A 15,149-nucleotide genomic window follows, 5' to 3' on the forward strand; every position below is an offset into this window, starting at 1 on the left:
CCAGCTATTTCAGCATTACACTCTAGGGGTGCATCCAGACAAGTGGAAATATTGTACCGCTGATACTTGTTCCCAGAAAACGCCTGTGCCATGTGTGCTCTAGCATATGGCAGATTACCCCAGGTGGGGTAGGGGAGGCTGGGGTCAGCAACTGTGCTGGCTCCAGCAGCCTTACCAGCAGTTCTGGGGGCCTTCTGGGGTCAAAAAAAAGCCAAACCCACACTGCAAAGTACCAGTGCAGGAAACACCTGCATGTGTGGAGTATGGCACTGTAGACAGATTTGCAGCACCACATACTACACGTCCATGCTTGTCTGGACGCACCCTAGGATGTAATCCATTAGAAGGTCATCCTGATATCATTGAAGTCAATGACAAAAGTCTCAAGATATCACCATAGGGCTCCAGAAGAAATGCTTCTCCTTATTCAAAGTAGAAAACAAAAAGATAAAAGAACCATTTTGGTTAAATGGCAAGGCACAGGTGATTATTCAAGCCCCCCCCCCCCCCACCAGTTCTTGTAAAAACTGAAACTCTTCTGAAATGAAGCATATAAAACAAAACAAAAATGCTGATTCTACATTTTTACCAAAATGTACTTGAAAAGGAATATTTGCATAAGTGAGGATTGTAGAATCCAGTCAATCATAAAATGGAAGTTATAAGTCATTTGAAAAGTAATAATGAACAACTGGTGATTCTTTTACCATAAGTAGGACTTCTGTGAAAGTAGGTGAAACTACTGAACTATCTATCAGTTTACTGGACTTATAGAAGGAGCAATGAAGGAGAAATAAAGATAGTATTGTAAAACTGACTTCTTTGTATCAATCTTCCACACAATGTGTGATGATTAGACACTTAGCCAAAATTACCATTTTAAAATAAGGAACAGAAGGCACTGTCAGAGATGGATTTATCAGACAACAAGGTGTTGAAATAAACAGCTGAACTGAATTGCAACAATTTACCAAGAGCATATTCCTCTACATATTTTGGAGAGATTCTGAAATTAAATAACTGAAATGCCAATGAAGAAGTTGCAATTCCTCTTCAAAATCAGCTGCAATGCCTGGGACTAGGAAATGCTCTCTATAATTTCCCTGTGGAGACCGCAGATGTTCACTTGGGAACCTCTGCTGGTGTAGGTTAAAATAGCTCCTAAGCTGTTCCAGTCTGTGCTGTGGCCAGGGCTGGTGCCAAACAAGACAAAGAATCAGGGAGCCAAACTAGCTCCCTGATGACTTCCCCTGTCTTCCAACCTGTGCTAAGTGGATCTATGCTCAGGAGAGAAGCTCCATTTATATCTATTCTGGTTTCTTACAGAGCTTTTGTACAATTCTTTTAATGTATAAACTCCCCTAGCTGTAATGCCTTTTACATTAGGTAGACTAGATAGGGAATATTTATAGTGAACTCAACTTTTGCCACTGTATTTATGTTATTCACTTCAAAAGTATTGTGCATTTAACTTTACAGTTCAAATGTAAATTATTTTATGGTACTGGATCTGAGTTGTTGACTTTTGGAATATGTTTTCCTTTCCTGCTCTTCTTACTATTGGCCAGATGCAGAAAATGAAAAGCATGACGGGCCACTAGGAAAATCCATACGACTGTGATGAGAGTATGAATCGGTGTGATGACAGGCAAGCATGCAGTCAACACTTCCAAAACTTCCTTCTTGGCTCTTTCCCTGTCAACAAGCACTTCTTCAATCTTTCTTATATTGGGTAGCAGTCAATTTGCTTTACTTAAGATATCTATCTTGATCAGGTACTGCAAAAGTAAGACTGTTACTTCTATATTCAATGAAAAGAAAACAGAATAATCAATACCCAGCTGAAATTTCAGTATTCCTAAACCTAATAGACTGCATTACCAGAGGAAGAAGATTCATATATTTGCTCTGGACACACACACACACACACACACACACACACACACACACACTCACACACTAACACAGAAATTTAGGATAGGAAAGGACCTGAGGGGTCATAATGTCCAATCTCCTGTTAGCACTGGCAACCACATATATAAAACATTCCATGAATTGAAAATTAAAACACTGGACTATATTGGGATTTAAAGTTACAATCTTCTGTTACTAGACCTGTACCTGTGCTGAGCTCTGGAGCTTTGTGCCGTATATTATTTATTAGTATAAATGGGATTTACAATGCCTGCTAAGCCAGTTAATGCCTTGGAAACTCAGGAGACTGTATTTGGTTCATCATCATTCATATTTATTAAAGAAGTTATTTTCTATTGCTGATAAGGAAACACAGAGGAACCATTTCTTGAAGCAAAATGGGAGTGTGGTTAAAGTCTAACTAGATGCTAAGGTGAGAGGCATCGTGTAAAACATTAAAATAAATTCAGCCTGCTGCTCTCATTCTGTTCATACATCTCCTGATGTCAGTGAGAACTTTGCATGCCCATTTGGGGCAGTATATGACTCTTCTTTGTTCAGGATGACCACTTGTAACAAGTGGTGACAAACAAAATCAGTTTTCAGCCTCATTAGCCAATGTAAAATACACTAAAAGCAAATGAAAACAACATATAAATTCCACAGCTCTTGTGCTGGTCAGAAGGCCACAAAAGTGTCATATTTCTCCAAATTATACAAATTGGCCCTGTGTAATTACTATTTCCCTTACCCATGCATCTGAATTTAGATTGAGACATTTGCCTCTGTGAATAAGTAATGCATAAAAACAATTAAGGGGATAATTTAGAAGCAGGATGCTTCAAGTCTTCAGTTCTTTTTCCATCAAGTGCTATCTATAAAATGCCCCATGATCATACATTTACTAAGACTGATTATGCAGGTGGATGGCACAGGCATGTGGCAGCTGAAGGCTATTCCTGCCAATTAGCATACAGCCTGGCAAATAAACTAGGTTAAAAAAAGAACTATAAATGCCAGATTCTCCCCTTCATTGTGCCCTATAATGATGAAGTGACACTACTGAGGTCCCAGGGACTTATTCCAGATTTATATCCAGATACCTGACAGGATGAGACCTGTCTAGAGGATGATGCAGTGACAAAAAATAATAAAAGCTCCCCCTTGAGAAAAGTCTTGGGGAGCGAGGAAACACGTGCTCGTGCTGCTGAAGAGCAGGTGGGAGGCAGGGTGGGCACCCTGCGGTTAGTATGCTCACGGCAGAGAAGGGTTTGCAGGTACCTCCCCGCCACCACCCGCCCCGGACTTTGTCAGGGGCCCTTCCTGCTTCTTGCCACTGCCCCTTTCAGTACCGTGCGGCTGCCTTCAGCTCCTCTTTGGCACCAGGTGCCAGCCATGCCTTGATTACAACCCGCAGCTAGCCGTCCCTTCCCCTGGGCTCCCCGGGAGGTGCTGCTGTGGGCCGAGGCGGCGGCGGCGGGCGCGCGCGAGGAGCGCGATGGAGTCGGAGCCCCGCCGGGAGCAGCTGGGCGGCGGCAGCACCACGGACAGCTCCGCGCAGGGCGGGCGACCCGCCCGCTGCGACCGCCGCTGCCCCGGCCCCAGGGGCTGCGGCACGGGCCGCTCCCCCCCTCCGGGCTGCGGGGGCCCTTCCCCTCCCTCACCGCGGGCTCGGGGCAGCGGAGCCTACCAGCCCCCCTGCAAGCTGCCGCCTCCGGGACACGAGGCGAGAGAAGTTTGCGCTCCCGCAGCGCCGCCTTCCTTCCTTCCTTCACTCCCTCCTGCCCAGCCCTCGCCCTCGCCCCGCTCGCAGCTGCTCTTTCGGGGGGCGGCTCCGCCCCGCCTCGCCCATCCCCGCCCCGCAGCAGGGGACAGACGCGGTTGCCGCGACGCCGCGCGGGAGTGAGCCGAGCTGCCGAGCCCGGCGCCGCGCCTCCTCGCGGCCATTGGCGCGGGGCAGCGGGCGAGGCTGGGCGCCCCGCGCTTGCCCCGCCCCGCGCCCCGAGTGCTGCGGAGGGAGGCGCGGGGATGGCTGCGGCGGGGCGGGGCGGAGCGGGAGCGGGAGCGGGGTAGCCGCGCCCGGAGCCGCGTAGGCGAGCGCTGGAGCAGCCTCGTGCGCCGGGAGCCGCAGAGCCAGACCGGACCAACATGCCTGTTCGCCGCGGGCATGTGGCCCCGCAGAACACCTTCCTGGGCACCATCATCCGCAAGTTCGAAGGGCAAAGTGAGTTCCTCGCCTCGCTGCTCGGCTCTGCTGGGGCAGCCCCGCGCGGGGTTAAGTTTGTAGGGCTGGAAGGAAAACCCCGGAGGGAAGAAATCCAGCGCTTTGCTGGCAGGATTTGGGCTTCCAAGACTGGTGGCCCCCCGCCCCCCCCATCCTAGGGGCGGCGGAGTGTGTCTCCGTCCTGCCTCCCAACTGCTGCCCTAGTGCAAACTGCTCCGAGGGCCCAGAAAGGCAGCGCAGGGGCAGCGGGGTTTTTTGCTGTTGCTGCTGCTCAGCATGGAAGGCAAACAGCGGACTGGATGGTCTTTGTGATAAATCAGGACAGCCAGGCTGTGATTCAAGAGAGAAATCCTAAGCAGAGGAATTGTTAAAGGGACAAGCGCTCTCCTGAACTTGTCCTCACCCCTGAATTCTTCAGCTGGTTGTCAGGGGGGCTTTTCTCTTTCTTTGCACGTGTGCGTGTGTTTTAAAGAATGCTTAAAATATCCAAGCCAAAGGCATCCCTAAGCAAGATGTTGTGGGTAGGTGGCTAATCTAGTCAAAGGGAGCCTTCCCAATGCAGTAGTTTCCTACCTGTCAAGGAGACTGAAGGGGGTTTTTTTTTGGTACTTTTCTTTGCTTGAACTCTTGTTATTGCCTGGCAGTAATAATGAGGAGACAGTGTAGAATGCTTCCAACTGAAAAGACTGGCAAAAAAAGTACTGGAGTAGAAAAAGCATGTTTGACACGTGCATTAATATAAGTATTTTTAGCACCTTCAGATCGTTCTGTCTTTATAGCATCTTTTTCAGTCCACTACAATCATCCCTTAACTTCAGTTTAGGTACTTAGGCAATGTTTTTTTTACTGCAGCTCTATATCTACTGCCAATTTAATAGTCATTTAACTTGTGCATGAAATAAAAGCCAGATGCTAAAACCCTTGTTTGCATACATGTTGAAGTCAACAGGATTATTTCAACTACTCAAGTAAATGAAGTGGTACAAATTCAGGGTGTTGCATTGCATTGAAGAGAATAAAGCTGATGAATAATCAGCTATCCAGTGAAATAATTTTAATAAATACTTGTGGAAATTCAAATGTAATCCAAAGACAATAAAGGTATACCATGTTGTGTATAAAATACATGTTCTTTTCCATAAATGTTTTAGTGTGTGGGAATATTAATTCTTAAAATTACATCACTAACATGGTCAGACACTGCTCACTTTATTCATATGATAAAACCCTAATTAATTTAACTGGAATAAGGGAATGTAGACCAGGGAAGGAAGATTTAGTCCATTGCAATAACAAGACTGAACAAGGTTCATATTTAAGAAGGGAGCAGTGTGTTTCACAAACACAAACAAGAAACAAGGCAAATAATCGTTTTAATGCAACTTCAAAATTCTTTCCTCAGGTGAGAGTAAATTAAGACCCAAATTTTGCCCAAGATGATCTTATACTCTTTGGCTTCTCCAAATATTTGCTTGAAATATATTCTTGAAATTATGCAATACCATAACTTCCAATTCTTTCAATAAGTATAGATTATAGCACACTATAAAAAACCTGTCTCTCATGTTACATCTTCTCAGCAGTTTCAGTGAAACAGGTTATGGGCCTCGTCCTTCTCACATTCAGGTCAATGGAAAAAATTCCATTGCTTTTGGTAGTACAGGACAGAGCCCTTTAGACTTGACCTTAGCGAGTCCTTACGCAGGCAAAACTTCTACAATCTTTTTGGTGATAATTTTGCATATGAAAGCACTTGGAGAATTGAACCTACAGTCTACATATCAGTGAACCTGAAAAAAAGTATTACAACTTTTGCAATCAACAAGATCTTTGTAAAAGGACTGAGAAGATTGGTCTTTATTTTCTTAAAAGCCCACTAGCTTCATGTATAATGTATGGTAAATTTATTGAACTTTCTTTATTTGATCTGGGTCAAGTTAACTATATTAAATATCTTTTGATATCTGTAATCAGCTATATTAAATATCTTCTCTACATCAGAGAATCACATTAAAAAGAGGTTGTTTAGCATCTATCCATGCAATGAACACTTTATGAAATGTTGAAAAAGTACTAAAAATGCATCACTTTGTTTTATTGCAGATAAAAACTTCATCATCGCTAATGCTAGAGTGCAGAACTGTGCTATCATCTACTGCAATGATGGGTTTTGTGAGATGACTGGATTCTCCAGACCAGATGTCATGCAAAAGCCCTGCACCTGCGATTTTCTTCATGGGCCAGAAACCAAGCGGCATCATATTGCCCAAATTGCCCAGGCACTGCTGGGGTCAGAGGAGAGGAAAGTGGAAGTTACTTATTATCACAAAAATGGTAAAGTCTCTCCATTTACAAGATATTTAATGTGTCTCAGTGTCCACGTGGCTTGTAAATAGATTTCTAAAGAAATCTGTTGGGCAGTATAAGCCAGATCCTTAGCTGATGTAAACTAGTGTGATTCTGCTGACTTTGTTGGAAATACATTGATTTACATCAGCTGAGAGTTTGTGCCAAAGTTGTGTTTTTACCACATATACCTTTATATACTTGGAAATTGGTAAAATTGTCATGTATATGATCACTGTGCAAAATATAATGGACCAAATTCTCCTTTCACTTCCACCAGCATAAATCAGGAGGAAATCTCTAATTCCATAAAGTCAAAAGAATTACAGTAATGTAAAACTCATGTAAGTGACAGGAGACATGGGCCCGTTCTTACTTTTCATGGATCATTCTATATTGTGAAAGTTAGCAACCACGTGGGAATTCTAGAGGGCTAGACGCTGTTACCTTTATTCATCCAGAGGAGTGTCTCAGTTAAGTGGGATATTTTACTGGGTAGATATTGAGTTAACAAGGGGAAAATTCTGCTACTGTTAGAAACTTTATTATGAAAATATTGACCTAAAAAGGACCAGACTTTTTTCCTAGCTGAGCTGCTGCAAATTCTGACAATCTATCTTTGAATCAAAAGGGCTTATGTTAGGATAACTTCATCATAAAGGGAAGATTTTGGGTACCAGCAAAATAAGAGATTTCAATTTTTTTGCCTTCCCAAGAAAAAGCATATAGTATCATTTTGCTATTATTACTGGCATATAGAATCATTGACTATATAGAATCATTTTGCATTATTACTGGCATTTGGTAGGGGAAAACATAATTGCAGAGCTGTTTTAGTGTGTGGCTAAAAGTATAAAATGAATATATGTCTATGTTTTCTGAAAACAATATTGCTAGATGGGAGTATCAGAAAAACTAAATGCTTATGATTTATAGTTAAGTAAATTTTTATTACTCTGTTATTGAAAAGAATGTCTATCTTCAAACCAGTCTGAATGATGCATATATTTGTATACAGATTCAGAGAAATCTGTATAGATTCAGAGAAAACAAATGAAACTTATATTCAAATGTTGAGCTTAATTTACTTTTGGAAAAAAGCCAGTGTGCAATTTGCATTAGTTTCAGAATTGCAATAACAGAGGCTTTCCAGGTTTAAAGTCAAAGAGTCAAATTCTGTTCTAGGTTATTCTATTATTCTAGAATGACACCAAAAATCATTCTTATATTTATGTCAGTGAAAGAGGGGTGGGGGGAATGGGTCAGGAGTTCTCTCTTTACTAGTAATATTTTAAGGATAAAATCTTACCCGTTAGAATCCTTATGTTCTAGGGATAGTCCTGAACCAAAACCAGAATGCTGCTTTGCTATGCAGAAGTTAAGATCTTGGTTGAGAATCACAGCTGGTGAAGACCTGCTTTACTCCACTAATTTTCTTGATGATCTCTCCCTGCATATCTTTGCATATATTTCTAATCTGCATGTGGTAACTTGCATGTGAAATAAAAAGAACAGTGCAAATACAGCCCAACCTCACTAACTTACAGACAACAGCTTGAAGTGTAGGCTTCAGTATCCAATCGCTTCCAATTTTCCTTTTTTTCAGTTTTCAGAAATAATGGAGGTGGGGAATGGTATTGCTCTTTATTTGTTAGATGTCTTTTAAAAATATTTCTGATATTCAGAATGATTCAGTGTTACTTATAATAAGACATAAAAGCATGTCATCACCAAAGTAAATGTTTATTTTATTTTGTTATACCTTCTATAATTTATTTTCCATTTGGAACATATAATTTAAGTGCATATTATGATAATTTTAGGGTATGTTAATGCAAACCCTTGGACATAAGGCTAGCTTTACTTTTACAATAGTCTTGCGGAACTTAGAATTTATACTCATATGGGTAAGAATACTACTCACCCCAAAAGGATCTGTCCTTTTGAAAATGGATGGTGCTGTTCCAATTGATTTCAGTGGAGACTTCTTAAAAATGATGGCAGTATGTGCTCCATACTTTATAGTTTCATAGTTTCTAGGTTCGGAAGGGACCTAAACAGATCATCAAGTCTGACCCCCTGCCCTGGGCAGGACAGAGTGCTGGGATTATAATACCCCAGCCAGATATCTATCCAACCTCCTCTTGAAGACCCCCCAAGGTAGGGGAGAGAACCACATCCCTTGGGAGCCCATTCCAGAGCATGGCAGCCCTAACTGTACAGGAATGCCTCCTAATATCAAGCCTGAACCTGCTGTCAATCAATTTGTGGCCATTATTCCTTTTTATCCCAGGTGGTGCCCAGAGGAACAGAGGCTCACCTATTTTCCGCTGATCCCCCCTGGTGAGTTTATAGATGGCCACCAGATCCCCTCTCAGTCTTTTCTTGTGGAGGCTGAATAGATTCAGGCCCTTTAGTCTATCTTGATAGGGCCTGGCCTGCTGCCCCCTAACCATGCAAGTGGCCCTCCTTTGGACCCTCTCAGTGCTGTCCACATCCCTCCTGAAGTGTGGCGCTCAGAACTGGATGCACTACTCCAACTGTGGCCTGACCAGTGCTGCATAGAGGGGAAGGAGCATCTCTCTGGACCTTCTTGTGATGCATACAATAATTATTTTGGGCCTAATCCTCTATTCCTAAGATATGAATCTCCAACATCCACTAACTTCAGTCCAAAGTTTGGATGCAGGAAAAAGTTGGATTGGGCTATCCATAGTGCCCCCAACACGCGTTACATTGAAAATGCAATTAACCAGTTAATCGTGCTATAAATAGTAACTCAGTCATATGTGCACTCAATTTAAAGTATGATAATGCAGTAAATGAGCCACAAAGTTATTCCACATCATATATTTTTATTGTATATTATTATATAATGTGAAATAACCTGTGGCTTGTTTGTATCATGCCTTAAATTGAACATATGGCTGCAACCTAGAACACAGGAAAGCATACATTTATAATGACTTCATTGTATATTTATTTATTATGCCTATATACTGTTTTGTATTCCTTCCATCTTACCTGCAACTCTTCTCTGTAAGAAAAATGTGAAAATGTTAAAAAATCCAAAATAGTAATGGTGTTTCATTAAATTAAAATGTAGAATGTTTATGTACTTAATATTATTCTGTGACTACTACTATATAGTTCATGTAGTGTTTATAAACAACTGAACTGTTGTACTTTAGGCAAACATCAGAAGGAGAGGAAATAGATGGCTAGTGCAATGTTACAGCCTTCCAAAGATTACCCTAAAAAATGTTATTTTACACATAAGGTGTTACAATTGTAAAGCCCAATATTCCAGAATCTTCTAGCGCAGGACACACAAGTTGTACACTTCATTGGTAAGCTAGTATCTTCCAGTATCCATTTACATTAAATCTACTATTTTTAGCAAGATTTTTTACTTTAAATCTGTAAATCTGTAAATGATGCGTAGTGATACTGTATAATATATGTCAAGTCAGTGCAAGTTTGGGGAAATATTGCACATGCGGTGAAGGAGTGAAACATTTATATACCAGATAGATTTGGAGAAAAATGTTTACTGCTTAAACTACACAAGGATTCTGAATGGTAAAGTAAGCTCTGGAATAGTGGATTAATAACTGCAGTGGCCCAAAACATAAAAAGTTATTCTATTACATAGCTCCTTACATCTGGTACATGAATCATACCATTATGTGTAGAATAGACCCTCTAGAGCATGGGTGGGCAATTATTTCAGGTAAAGGGCCACTTACTGAGTTTTGGCAAGCTATTGAGGTCTGCATGGATAGCCCCACCCCTTGACAGGTGTCCCGCCCACTGGTTGCCATCTTGTGCCTGAAAGTCCTGCCCCCTCGCCCCTGATCTTTGCCACCAGAAGTCCATCTCCTTGCCCCCAGAAATACTCCTTTCAGCAAGGGGTTTTGCCATCTCAGAACCAGAAAAATACGAAATTATGTTCTAAAAATTGAACATCTACAACATTCATTAATTTAATTTCAAAAAATATTTTTTTCCTGATTTACATGTGTTTGTGTAGTGTACGTAGAGGTGATTGCACAATAGCTTAAAATGAAGTCTGACTCTTACATATTGGGGTTGGGGGTGGGTATAGGTTTGTGGAGGGATGTGGGGTGTGGGGGAGGGTGTATGTGTGTAAGGGGGGTGTTGTGGGGGAGTGGATAGATGTGGGGGGATGGAGAGGATGGGGTGAGGGAGCACATGGGTGTGTGTATGGATATAGATTCATAGATGTTAGAGTCGGAAGGGACCTCAACAGATCATCGAGTCCGACCCCCTGCATAGGCAGGAAAGAGTGCTGGGTTTAGAAAATGTGGATATGTGGGGTGTGGGTGGATATGGTGTTTGTGGGGGCAGGGTGCCAGAGACGTAAGTTGGGGTGGGTGTGGGGGTCCGTGTATAAGGCACCGTGAGGGGGGTGTGGGTGCATGTGTATGGTGAGGTGTGCATCTCGGATTCACCCTATAAACACACACACACACATAGAAACTCTCTCTCTCCCTCTCTCCTTCACTGCACACATACACATGCACACACAGTCTCTCCCTCCTTCATTGCTCTGTCTCTCTCTCCCCCTCCCTTATTGTGCATGCATGTGTGCATGCCCACACACACACTCCCATACCTGGCCCTGGGGTACCAGCATGGGCCCCCATGCTTCCATGGTCCGCTTATGCAGCCTGAGGGCACATGGTGGTGGAGGGGGGCAGGGAAGCAGGGCCGGGGGCAGTGGGCAGGCAGGGAAGCAGTGAAAGCTGCAGCAGGCAGAAGCTTCCACTTGAGGGGGCAGGGGTGGGAGGGGGCTGGGGGTGGGGCAAGGCCTGGCCAACCTTCCTTCTGGGCCCTGCAGGCTTCCCCTGGGTCCTACTGCTCCTGGTTACTGTCATCTTTGACAGTATTGGCGATGCACAAGGGGCGCCAGCAGTGTCTGGTTGGCGCTTGCCACCCCACCCTCCCCTCCACCGACACCAGTGTGGCTGCCTGTGGGAGTTCCCCGCTCGCCACTGCCACCACCACCGCCACCTGTGGGTGGTTGCCATGCCCCCAGCCTCCGGGGGCACGTGTCATTCATGTTTGACAGGCAGCCAGGAACAGATCAATATACATTTTCTAAATTGTTTAGGGTCCCCGTGGGCTGAACAGAATAGCCTAGCGAGCTGGATCTGACCTGCAGGCCTTATTTTACCCACCCCTGCTCTAGAGCACTGATTCTCAACTAGGGTTTTGCAGCACTCTGGAGTGCCTTGACATCCTTTGAGAGTGCTACAGTGCTTCACAATGTTACCACTGTTAGGTCTGAAAACATGTTTCACAAGATAAACCCAGAGCTGAGACTTCAACTTGAAATCCGTAGTTGTGATCTTTCTGAGTTCTTTGCAACAGAAAGACTGCTGTATTTTTTTTCTGTAGTTCAAAAAAAGAGTGAAAACTTAGAGCTGGCATTTTCTGAGGGGCCTTGAGTCTCTCCACAGGTTCCTCAAGTCTAAAAAAGTTGAGAACCACTACTCTAGACTAAAGCATATATTATACGTACATGATAGTGGACCATGATTACATGATTTGGGAATGACAGCACTGTTCAGTAGGTGAGAAGATTTTTCTCATTGACCCTGATACTCAACACCTTTGAAAAATGTGTTGCTAAAAGTCTTAGTTACACTTCAAAAGGTATTCTTATAAGAAACAATTTTACAGAAATGGCAAATATTTTCTTTAAGTTCCCTTGGTAAATAAAGATATTTAAACATGATATCTGTATTTACAAAGTCTTGTCACTTTACAACCCATTCCATAACAGGCACTTACAAGCTCACCACAAAGATTATGACTTTGAGGAACTGGTAGGAGTAGACTGACTCAAAAAACTAAAGAGAGTCTACACTTGTATCCCTGGCTAATGAGAGAAATTCCATAAAAATCACTGGAAATGTTTACAAGAATGAAGGCTTTACAACTGGGCCCCAACTTCCATTTTAATGAAGATTTCCTTATTAATAACAAACCTAAAGTAGATAAATGCAAAAGCCACAAGTAGCATTTTGCCTATTGGGCATCAGCAGCTGTTTAATTAATAAATTATATTCTGAGTTCCTAACAGTCTGTTAGCATATTCCTTACTATCTGCTTCACAACTACCTTTCCACCACTGGTTATCTAGATGTAGAAACTGTGATAGAGGTGTGTGAAGGTAAGATTTTGTTTATGTGGACTATCAATTTTTTATTTTACTTAAGTTATTTGCAGGGAATATGTTTGACAGCTCTTCCTTTGAGGACTTCGTTTCAGAGTTTAAGGCATTATTGCATAAATCACTCTTGACAGCTGTAAGATATTGCTCGAGGTGATAAAACTGTAAAGCTTTTGACATGAAAAACTATAATTTGGGTGTGTGTTAATTACAGAACATTGTATCACTCAACTGAACATTGTATCACTGAACTCTATTTGGTTTGTGTTCTGTAGACAACTGTAGGCTATACCTAAGCATTTAGTCTATAAAAGGCTTTTTATTAGAATGAGGCAGAGAAGTACACTGTATCCAAAGATGTTTTATGGATAATAGGTGCCACTGAAGGATACAATGATAAGTAAAAGAGGGAAAAAGAATAGCAGAAAAAAGTAGTTTCAGATTGTTACCTTGACATTACAAAAAGCAAAAAGTATTTGGCATGTATCTGATTCAAGCTAGACAGTTGCTAGATCTAACTGCAAAGCCAATATACAGTACTTATATTTTCAAAACTGACTGAGGACCTAAATATTTTAAATTTTTCTTTTCAGGCTAAGGAAATAAAGTATACAAACATGTTGCTCAAGTTAGTGAAATATGCTATCAGCATCCTTTGGCTGGCCAAAAATGTCAAGGTACCTTTGGCTTCAGCTGTGGTAGGCATTTTATCACCTATTCACATCCTTTAAAACTTGATGTGATCAGTCAATTAAAATAGTGTAATCAAATCCACACAGCTAGCCCCTTATACTAGATGGGGTCCCATGGCACCCAGTTTTGATTACCACTGGTGCCAGGATCCACCAGCATGGATCTGATTAGAAGATTAGGGTCCTAATCAGAACCGACATTGCAGGAGTTTTTGGTAACACAGGAAACAAAATAGGTCTAGATTGGGATTAAAATCCAAAAAACTCTTGTTCCATCACTTTACCTCATCCATAAAACTTCTATTATAGGAACATTTTCCAAGTATTCTAAAGAGAAGATCATAGTCCATCTATATGAGAATACAATGAAAAGTTCTCAAATAAATGCAATGGAAATGATCAATTTCTTTTCACAAAAGCTTAATACAAAAAGCTCAGTCAAAAAGCCTGAGGCAGAATCGATTCAATCTACACAGCTTTCTTTAAGATGCATAGATTGGACCATTATTGGACAGGATACACATTCACTCATGGGTTGGCCAAGGCAGGAAAATGCTTGCACTGGCCAAGGGGGGTGCTCCTGCACACTTCCCAGTCTTGCCAGGCTGTAAATGCCCCAGCCGTGCCCCCTTGCCAGTCCTTTGCCTGTCAGCTGGGGGAAGGTGCCTGTGTGGGGGAAGGCTGGATAGAGCCCTGCGCTGGCCTCCCAGCTGGGATCTGTATTGTGTGGGGGGGGAAAGGCACCCAAGGCTGACAGTGAGGGCCTGGCAAGGGGACAAGGCTGGGGCACAGTGGAGAGAAAGCAGGAGAGAAAGCTCCCACCTCAGGGACTTCCCCCTCCCCATCCCTGTGCAGACTCTGGCTGGGGGCAAGAATTAATATGTACCTACATACTGTACCATACATTTCTCCCTAGATACATATATAATAGTATAGTAGTGGTTATAGTAGCTACTGAGGGAATATGTGCTGGGATGGTTTGCACCTGATGTGAGGTGGTCTCTACCTAGATCACCTGTTGTATATTGCCTATTACACTGGCTCTTACTCAGAATCTGAGAATGAAATAGCTTGTTGGTTTGACTGGATCAGTTTTGCAGAATGACACATTGGATGGTATAATAGTAGAGGTTCTAAGCACACTCTTCATGTTACCTGAACAACCAAGGTACTTTAAGCTGAGTATGGGCTATGTCAGTGGCTGCACAGTTGTGGGGGGGGGGGGGGGGGGGGGGGGGGAGAAAATGAAATTGGATTGACCCATATATAAAAAGGCCTATTTAACCTAAAATACTACATTATAGTTTCTTTTTACAAGATTCACAGCTTCCAGTGTCAGTACCTAGTTATAGTGACAGTGTTCGTTTCATTTTATCTCCATATTCAAAAGTCCAACATGTCAGTAGCAAGGGCCGCAAGTGTTACATTTCTTATAAGCTTGCCTTTTTGTTTTCTTTTGTTTCAACATATTTTTTCAATTTGATTTTAGAAAACTGCACCTTATTTTTAGACAGATTAAAATTTTTAGATGACAGATGAAAATTTCATGAAATGGAAAACAAAATTTTACTTGGTTCCCACTACATAATAGGTGTTTGACCTACTGCACTTCCACAAATACCGAATTTAAAGCTACCTCAGTAAGCTACTTATTCTGAACAGCCTTTTCATTTCAATTTTTCACACCTTTCTGCATTCTGTATCCACAATGAAGTCGCATCACTCAAGCTCACCACACAGGTTAATAGTCTATACCAAAGCTCAGTCTATA

At 42.4% G+C, this 15,149-nt stretch overlaps 1 protein-coding gene across 1 annotated transcript in view; it reads left to right on the forward strand.

Annotated features, from left to right (window-relative positions):
- Positions 1-4,026: 4,026 nt before the first annotated feature.
- The window catches only part of KCNH7 (potassium voltage-gated channel subfamily H member 7), a 384,959-nt gene continuing 373,836 nt past the window's right edge, over positions 4,027-15,149 (forward strand). Inside the window, exons 1-2 of the mRNA XM_059727333.1 lie at positions 4,027-4,138; positions 6,242-6,472. Of these exons, the coding sequence (XP_059583316.1) occupies positions 4,063-4,138; positions 6,242-6,472 (307 nt within the window). The 5' untranslated portion in view covers positions 4,027-4,062. The remainder of the gene's footprint in view (positions 4,139-6,241; positions 6,473-15,149) is intronic.

This window comes from Alligator mississippiensis, chromosome 4 (assembly GCF_030867095.1).
Source record: "Alligator mississippiensis isolate rAllMis1 chromosome 4, rAllMis1, whole genome shotgun sequence".
In the NCBI taxonomy this organism is placed as follows: domain Eukaryota; kingdom Metazoa; phylum Chordata; order Crocodylia; family Alligatoridae; genus Alligator; species Alligator mississippiensis.